Source organism: Lampris incognitus, chromosome 10 (genome assembly GCF_029633865.1).
Source record: "Lampris incognitus isolate fLamInc1 chromosome 10, fLamInc1.hap2, whole genome shotgun sequence".
Taxonomy (NCBI): Eukaryota; Metazoa; Chordata; class Actinopteri; order Lampriformes; family Lampridae; genus Lampris; species Lampris incognitus.
In genome coordinates, this window is record NC_079220.1 from 1,077,788 (window position 1) to 1,087,306 (window position 9,519).

The following is a 9,519-nucleotide window of genomic DNA, read 5'->3' on the forward strand; positions in this document are numbered from 1 at the left end:
TAACACGATTATAATGGACTTAGAAGATATGTGAAGAAGATGAGGAGGAGGATGCCAAGCAGCGTCCAGACGCCACCGGAACAGCCCATGTTGACAATGTATAATAAAGTCAGTTCTTTTATAATAAAGTTATTTGTTAGAGGAAAGTCTTCCGCCTACCTTTGCATAGTCATATCTGAGCGAAATCGGTGCACAATCCACACACAAAAGGTCAATTTTCATTTCAGCTCAAACATATACTATATCAGCCACAACATGGATAATCGGTGAATTTTCCCCTCTAAAATCTGGATCGGTACAAGTCCCAAAATCCCCATATCAGTTGGGCTCTAATGCCAAGCTGGCAGCCATACCAACATGTACGTGGTTCCGCTGAATGACGGAAGCTAAGCCGGTACGGGCTTGGCTAGGGCTTGGATGGGAGACCTCCCTGGAAAATGAGTTGCTGCCAGAAGTGGTGTTGGTGGGCCAGTAGGGGGCAGTCTTCCCTCTGGTCCTAATAATTAACAGAAACCCCAGTGCAGTGAGGGGGGCACTGTGCTGTAGGAGATGCCGTCCTTCAGATGAGACGGTAAACTGAGGTTCTGACTCACTGTGGTCAGTGAAGACCCCATGACACTTATCACAAAGAGTAGGGGGTCCCCGGTATCCTGGCACCATTCCCCACCTGGCTCTCTCCATCTGGCCACCTCATCACCCCCATGTAACTGGCTCAATGGTTCCTCCCTCTCCACCCCAAGCTGATGTGTGGTGAGTGTTCTGGTGCAACATGGCTGCCGTGCACCACCCAGGTGGTGCTACACATTGGTGGTGGTTGAAGCGAGTTACCCCCTTCACTGTGAAGCACTTCGTCTAGATAAAGTGATATACAAATGTAATGATGATGATGATGATGATGATTATTATTGCTTTGTTGTTGTTATTAATGATAGCATCCATGGGTAGTACTTTGAGTGTAATAGCACATAGTTGACCAGTGTCCTAAAGCTCCAGTAAAAACAAGAAAAAGAACAGCTTTTCTTGTTTTTCTTTGGTTTCATTGCATTTGGTTTCTAAATCTGGTTTCTGGTTGTTGACTCTGTCTATGGCAGCATCTACTGGACTCATCCCACTCCCGAGGTTTCTAAGATTTATTTCTCCTGAAAAACATTTCCTGTGGAGTTTTTCCTGGTCTGAAATGAGAGTTTAAAGATAAAGTGTGTTTTTCTATCGTCATTTGTTGCCTATTGTTGTTGCATCAAGTGAAGGAGTTCAAGTATCTCGGGGTCTTGTTCACGAGTGAGGGTAGGATGGAGCGGGAGATTGACAGGTGGATTGGTGCAGCATCAGCAGTAGTGTGGACGTTGTACCGGACCGTTGTGGTGAAGAGGGAGCTGAGCCGGGAGGCAAAGCTCTCAATTTACCAGTCAGTCTTCATCCCAACCCTCACCTATGGTCCTGAGCTTTGGGTAGTGACCGAAAGGGTGAGACCGCTTTTACAAGCAGCTGAAATGAGTTTCCTCCGTAGGGTGTCTGGGCTCAGCCTTAGAGATAGGGTGAGGAGCTCGGACATTCGGAGGGAGCTCGGAGTAGAGCCGCTGCTCCTTCGCATTGAAAGGAGCCAGTTGAGGTGGTTCGGGCTTCTGATCAGGATGCCTCCTGGGCGCCTTCCTTCGAAGGTTTTCCGGGGACGTCTAACTGGGAGGAGACCCCGGGGTAGACCCAGGACTCGCTGGAGGGACTACATGTCCAGTCTGGCCTGGGAACGCCTTGGGATCCCCCAGGACTCGCTGGAGGGACTACATGTCCAGTCTGGCCTGGGAACACCTTGGGATCCCCCAGGACTCGCTGGAGGGACTACATGTCCAGTCTGGCCTGGGAACTCCTTGGGATCCCCCCGGGACTCGCTGGAGGGACTACATGTCCAGTCTGGCCTGGGAACACCTTGGGATCCCCCAGGACTCGCTGGAGGGACTACATGTCCAGTCTGACCTGGGAACACCTTGGGATCCCCCAGGACTTGCTGGAGGGACTACATGTCCAGTCTGACCTGGGAACTCCTTGGGATCCCCCAGGAGGAGCTGGAGGGCGTTGCTGGGGAGGGGGACGTCTGGAGTGCCCTACTTAGCTCGCTGCCACCGTGACCCCACCCCGGAGAAGCGGCTGAAGATGAATGGATGGATTTATTGTCTCTACCCGTTTCTCGCTGTGTGGACATAAACCCTCTGGAACTGCTGGACAAGTAAACCTGGTGCGAGTTGACGATATTGAGGCACACATTTTAAATGTTTTCTCAAACATTTGGCTGAGAGCTGCAATCAGGATGCAATACAAAGGTATGGGGACTGAAAGCCCGACATTCAAAACAATACCCAGCCTTCTTCCGAGCGACTACAGTTTTGGCGTCTTGCCAGTGTTGCTCTTTGGCATTAAAGTTTGTATATCAACTTCACGTACTTGGCTAGTACCGAGTACCATTGAGAAAACTTCAAGAAAACAACAGGTACTGTAAATGGATCTGTCTTGAAGGAGTAGTCCGGTATTTTCAAACGAAACAAGCGTCAAATATTCACCTCTTTGGGATTGTAGCATGAACTCATGTTCATGCTACACGCTGATGCTACACGCTGATGCTACACGCTGATGCTACACGCTGATGCTACACGCTGATGCTACACGCTGATGCTACACGCTGATGCTACACGTGACACAGGCTGACATCGAGGCATCTCACAGTGACAAATATTAGCTACAACTAAGCGACATTTTTTGGGGGGGGGATTTTTCCCCTTTTTCTCCCCAATTGTACTTGGCCCATTACCCCACTCTTCCGAGCCGTCCCGGTCTCTGCTCAACCCCCTCTGCCGATCCGGGGAGGGCTGCAGACTACCTCATGCCTCCTCCCATACATGTGGAGTCGCCAGCCGCTTCTTTTCACCTGACAGTGAGGAGTTTCACCAGGGGGCGTAGCGCGTGGGAGTATCACGCTATTGCCCCAAGTCCCCCCTCCCCCCCAAACAGGCACCCCGAAAGACCAGAGGAGGCGCTAGTGCAGCGATCAGGACACATACCCACATCCGGCTTCCCACCCGCAGACACGGCCAATTGTGTCTGTAGGGACGCCCGACCAAGCCGGAGGTAACACGGGGATTCGAACTGACGAGCTCCGTGTTGGTAGGCAACGGAATACACCACTATGCTACCCGGACGCTGCTAGTTACACTTTTAATGGACTAGCTAGCATCAGCTAATTACCTACTGTAAAGAACTTAACAGAGTACCAGAGACTAGCAGTTCATGTTCTAGTGGAACTTGAGGGAGAACACGAGCTGAATGACATCATGACATCATGAATGACATCATGACATCATGAATGACATCATTAATGACATCATGACATCGTGAATGACACCATGACACATGAAACAAATCAAATCAAACAAACGATTAACAGGTGGACATTATTTGCAGACCTGATATGTCCACCTTGAATAATAGAAACGAATTGGCCACCAGCTGTAGACACCGAAAAAAACATCTCCTTTGTAACGATAAGTAAAACGTCTTCATTACCCCCCCCCCCATTACAAGATACACATTTGACATTTCTTAGTTGTTTTATATATTTTTAATATCTTTTTAATATTTTAACTGCCTGTCCTTCCAACTGTGCCCCGACACCACCCCAGTATATAATTCACACAAGTTACCTTGTTGTATTTCTAATGTAGGCCATTTCAACAGTGCCCTGGCCCCTAAATGCTTTTCAAATCAAACCCCAGTCCCTTAACCCATTGGTCGTGATGTTTTCTACCCCTCCATTGGTAGCTGTGCATCGTAAGTACCTACCCCATTGGTTGTTATAGTTTGAATGTTTCCTCATCTGATTGGTTGCTGACCTACCGAAATTAGGGGCGTGATGCTGGACAACACAAACTGTATGATTCTTTGTTGGACCACATTAGCAGCTGATGAGTGCACAACGCACAAAACAGGCCTGTACTGCTATGCATTAAACGTTTTTCCTGTATCTGTGTTGATATATATATATATATATTTGAACCCTCAAATTTTTATTTAAATTCACACAAACTAACATACCCCAAATAATATCCCCCTGAAAAATAGCCAATTTTTTCTCTTTTTACTGGAATGGGCCTTTAGGCAGCCTTAACAGTGTCAGACACAACATCATCAACATGAGGAACAGCCATGCTAGCCTGGCATGCTAGCCAGGCATGCTAGCCATGCCAGCCAGGCACATATTCATGTTAAGGCCACTTGTGGTATATAAGCATTAGCATGCAAGCCAAGATTCTCAATTATATTATTTGTGATAAATTCATTATCAGCCATGCTTACACGGATGCCAATTGATGATAATTGTGTTATATTAGCATGCTAGCACAGACTCTCATTGATGGTGTCTTGATGCTCAATAATCCAGGTAAGATAATCACAGAAAGTTGAATCAGTTCATCTGGACACAACGTTTATTGAGAGAAACATTTCCTCACTCATCTAAGTGACCTCTTCAGTCTCGCCTGACTGCAGGTACCCCCACCCTTATAAACAATACAGTGACTGCAGGTACCCCCACCCTTATAAACAATAAAGTGACTGCAGGTACCCCCACCCTTATAAACAATACAGTGACTGCAGGTACCCCCACCCTTATAAACAATACAGTGACTGCAGGTACCCCCACCCTTATAAACAATACAGTGACTGCAGGTACCCCCACCCTTATAAACAATACAGTGACTGCAGGTACCCCCACCCTTATAAACAATACAGTGACTGCAGGTACCCCCACCCTTATGAACAATACAGTGACCGCAGGTACCCCCACCCTTATAAACAATACAGTGACTGCAGGTACCCCCACCCTTATAAACAACACAGTGACTGAAGGTACCCCCACCCTTATAAAGAATACAGTGGCATAACGACCCAAACCAAGGATCAGTTTCATATGCAAATATGTATGTGACCATTAACTAGAGTTACAATGGTGATGTGTACTATTCACAGAGGGTTGGGGAATAGTTGCCATCACAGCATTGTAAGATGGTGACAGATGTACTCTTACACCCCCCTCGGTTCAGGGATGGTGGTTCCCTGTTCACATAGATGACCTCTTTGACTCCCTGTTCAAACCAGCGTTCCTCCCTATCAAGGATGTGCACATCCTCATCCTTGAAAGAGTGGCCACTGGTCTGTAGATGGTGTAGACTGTGGAGTCCTGGCTTGTAGATGGTGTAGACTGTGGAGTCCTGGTCTCTAGATGGAGTAGACTGTGGAATCCTGGCCTGTAGATGGTGTAGACTGTGGAGTCCTGGTCTGTAGAGGGTGTAGACTGTGGAGTCCTGGCCTGTAGATGGTGTAGACTGTGGAGTCCTGGCCTGACGTGTTAGCTCTCCTGCGTTGTGTCATCCTCTTGGCCAACGTCTGTTTAGTTTCCCTGATGTACAAGTCAGGACAATCCTTCTGGCACTTAACAGCTACACTATATTGCTCTACTTGTGCCGGGGGACCTGATCCTTGCGGTGGACCAAGTTCTGGTACAGCATGTTTTGGGATTTGAAAGCAACTGAGAAGTGGTGTTTGGAAAACATGCGTCTCAACTGTTACGAGACTCCCACCACATACAGAATCACCACTGGTTTACACTTAGACAGCTGTTGTCCTTCTCCTCTCTTCAATCGGCTGATGCACTGTTTGGGCATCTTAGGATAACCACACTTAGCCAAGGCCTGTTTAATGTGGGATTTTCCCCTTCCCTGGCCGCTGTGTTGGTGGGGACATTGTCAGCTCGGTGGTGCAGCGTCCTGATGACTCCTAGTATGTGCTCCAGTGGCTGATGAGAGTCAAACTGGTCATTGGTTTGGGTTGTTATGCCACTGTATTGTTTATAAGGGTGGGGGTACCTGCAGTCACTGTACCGTTTATAAGGGTGGGGATACCTGCAGTCACTGTATTGTTTATAAGGGTGGGGTACCTGCAGTCACTGTGTTGTTTATAAGGGTGGGGACACCTTCAGTCACTTTATTGTTTATAAGGGTGGGGATACCTGCAGTCACTGTATTGTTTATAAGCGTGGGGTACCTGCAGTCACTGTATTGTTTATAAGGGTGGGGACACCTTCAGTCACTTTATTGTTTATAAGGGTGGGGGTACCTGCAGTCACTGTATTGTTTATAAGGGTGGGGGGTACCTGCAGTCACTGTATTGTTTATAAGGGTGGGGTACCTGCAGTCACTGTATTGTTTATAAGGGTGGGGACACCTTCAGTCACTTTATTGTTTATAAGGGTGGGGGTACCTGCAGTCACTGTATTGTTTATAAGGGTGGGGGGTACCTGCAGTCACTGTATTGTTTATAAGGGTGGGGATACCTGCAGTCACTGTATTGTTTATAAGGGTGGGGATACCTGCAGTCACTGTATTGTTTATAAGGGTGGAGATACCTGCAGTCACTGTATTGTTTATAAGGGTGGGGATACCTGCAGTCACTGTATTGTTCATAAGGGTGGGGATACCTGCAGTCACTGTATTGTTTATAAGGGTGGGGATACCTGCAGTCACTGTATTGTTTATAAGGGTGGGGATACCTGCAGTCACTGTATTGTTTATAAGGGTGGGGTACCTGCAGTCACTGTATTGTTTATAAGGGTGGGGACACCTTCAGTCACTTTATTGTTTATAAGGGTGGGGGTACCTGCAGTCACTGTATTGTTTATAAGGGTGGGGGTACCTGCAGTCACTGTATTGTTTATAAGGGTGGGGATACCTGCAGTCACTGTATTGTTTATAAGGGTGGGGATACCTGCAGTCACTGTATTGTTTATAAGGGTGGAGATACCTGCAGTCACTGTATTGTTTATAAGGGTGGGGATACCTGCAGTCACTGTATTGTTCATAAGGGTGGGGATACCTGCAGTCACTGTATTGTTTATAAGGGTGGGGATACCTGCAGTCCCTGTATTGTTTATAAGGGTGGGGTACCTGCGGTCACTGTATTGTTTATAAGGGTGGGGTACCTGCAGTGAGGTGAGGCTGAAGAGGTCACTTAGATGATGATGAAACGTGTGTGTCAGTAATCACTGTGTCCAGATGAATTGATACTTGCTGGGTGTCCTCACCTGGATTATGGAGCAGCATCAAGACAACAATGCTGGTTGTTCTTGCAATGATTTCCACACTTTTTGGGGGAATTGGTATCAACAAGACAACAAAATAAAAAAAATTAAAAAAAACCATTCCAGATTCCAATGTACCGCAGTCAGTTTGATACACATACATGTTCTGGAGGTTTCCATATGTAGATATGGAAACCTCCAGAACATCAGTCATGACCATCAGTGGGAAGTCTTCTGAAGTGTGTGTAACTGGGATTGTACTTCTATGAGAATAACATTTTACTTACTGATACTGTTCCTGGGGCTCTGGTCTCTTGGGTTCAGTTTGAGGGAGAAACACACCTCCACCTGCACACTAACACACACACACACACACACACACACACACACACACACACACACACACACACACACACACACACACACACACACACACACACACACACACACACAATACAGTTGTAATGCATCTTGGTTGGGGGTGCAGCTTCATTGAAGATGGACTCACTAGATGATCATTTTGAGAGTCTTCTATTAATGCTTTCTGGGATGTTCTTCTAGATGGACGGTGGGTGGGTGCTTTCTCTATGGACATATTGCAGCGTGTTGTTGGGCTTCATGTACGGCTTGTATGTGCCATTCCTAAGGTCCATTGAGATGTCCAGAAAGTCCCTTTGTTTTTTGCTTGCTTCAATTGTGATTTTTAGCCCATTGTTTGAGAATGTTTTGCATATTGTTTTCTTAATTTGCTCGACCTCTCTATATCAAGTTGTCTACCAGGAATGAGCAAGACATTGCCGTGCTGATCCACTACATCAGGATCTACAGCAACGACATCAGGATGTCATTCGGACTGGTCAAGTAAGGTCAAATGGCAGCAAGCAGATGGCAGGATAACAGACATACAGGACAGATCCAAGTACCTGGGTATTCCACAGGCAAGTGGAAACCATGAAGAGGCAGCAAGGAGGTCAGCTACAGCCACTTACCCTCAGAGAGTGAGGCAGGTCCTGAGTAGCCAGCTCAATGGGAAGAATACGATCCAAGCCATCAACACATGTGCCCTACCAGTCATGAGACACCCAGCTGGAATAGTAAGCTGGTCAAAGGAGGAGATAAAGGCCACAGATAACAGGACACAGCAACTCCTCATAATGCACGGAAGGTACCACCTGAATTCCAGCAGCCTGAGACTGAACAAGAAGCGAAAAGATGGGGGCTGAGGGTTAGTGAGTGTCAGGGCCACTATCCAGGATGAAACAAGGAACATCCATGAGTACATCAGAAAGAGGCCCCCAGGAGGAACTGCTGAGTGAGGACCTCAGGCAGCAGAAGCCAGAGAGAGTAGAGGAAGAAGAAGAGATGGTATCATGGAAGATCAAGCCTCATCCATGGGATGTACCATCAACAGATAGAAGACATAGATGATACTGAGAAATCCCATCAGTGGCTAGAAAACACTGGACTGAAAGACAGCGCAAAGGCTCTGATCATAGCAGCACAAGAACAAGCACTCAGGGCCTGGTCGATTGAGGCAGGGGTCTACCACACCAGACAAGACCCAAGATGCAGGCTGTGCAAAGATGCCCCTGAGACAGTCCAGCATTTAATAGCAGGGTGTAAGCTGCTAGCTGGGAACGCGTACACTGAAAAGGCATAACCAAGTGGCTGGGATAGTGCACAGGAACAGCTGGGATAGTGCACAGGAACATCTGTACTGAACACAGACTGGAAGTCCCCATGTCCAAATGGGAGACACCGCCAAAGGTGGTTGAGAATGGCAGAGCTAAGATCCTGTGGGACTTCAAGTTCCAGACTGATAAGCAGATGCTGGCTAACCAACCAGACATTGTGGTGGTCGACAAGGAACAGCAGACAGCAGTAGTGACCGATGTAGCAATCCTGAGTGACATCATCAGGAAGAAAGCGCAGGAGAAGCTAGAGGAATACCAAGGGCTGAGGGAAGCACTAGATCAGATGAGGAAGGTGAAATCCACAGTAGACCAAGGGGAAATAGCAGCACTAGGGGCTGTGACCTCCAAACTAGGAGAGTGACTCCAGCAGATTCCAGGAACAACATCCGAGGTCTCTGTCCAGAAGAGTGTGGTCCTAGGAACAGCTAAGATACTGCACAGAGCCCTCATTCTCCCAGACCTCTGGTAGAGGACCTGAGCTTGAGGAAGACACACACCACCCCAAAAAGGTGAGAGGGGTATATATATAGTATATATATATGGTTATAATAAGAACATGGTGAAAGTATGAGGTTGTAAAAGAGCATCATCCCAGTATAAGACACCTCAGGGTATGAGGGGGGGGGGTCTGATCTTACCAGTCCTCACAACTGTTTGGATTGATGACTTCCGGAGAGACGATCAGAGTTTTTTTCAGCTGGATAA

General features: G+C 47.3%; 1 protein-coding gene across 1 annotated transcript in view; it reads right to left on the reverse strand.

Annotated features, from left to right (window-relative positions):
* LOC130119133 (integrin alpha-3-like) overlaps positions 1 to 9,519 on the reverse strand; it is a 143,917-nt gene that overhangs the window by 63,908 nt on the left and 70,490 nt on the right. The window contains exons 14-15 of the mRNA XM_056287550.1: positions 9,453 to 9,519; positions 7,408 to 7,475 (exon numbers count right to left, since the gene is read on the reverse strand). The exon at positions 9,453 to 9,519 is cut by the window's right edge and continues 11 nt beyond it. Coding sequence (XP_056143525.1) covers positions 7,408 to 7,475; positions 9,453 to 9,519 — 135 coding nt within the window. The remainder of the gene's footprint in view (positions 1 to 7,407; positions 7,476 to 9,452) is intronic.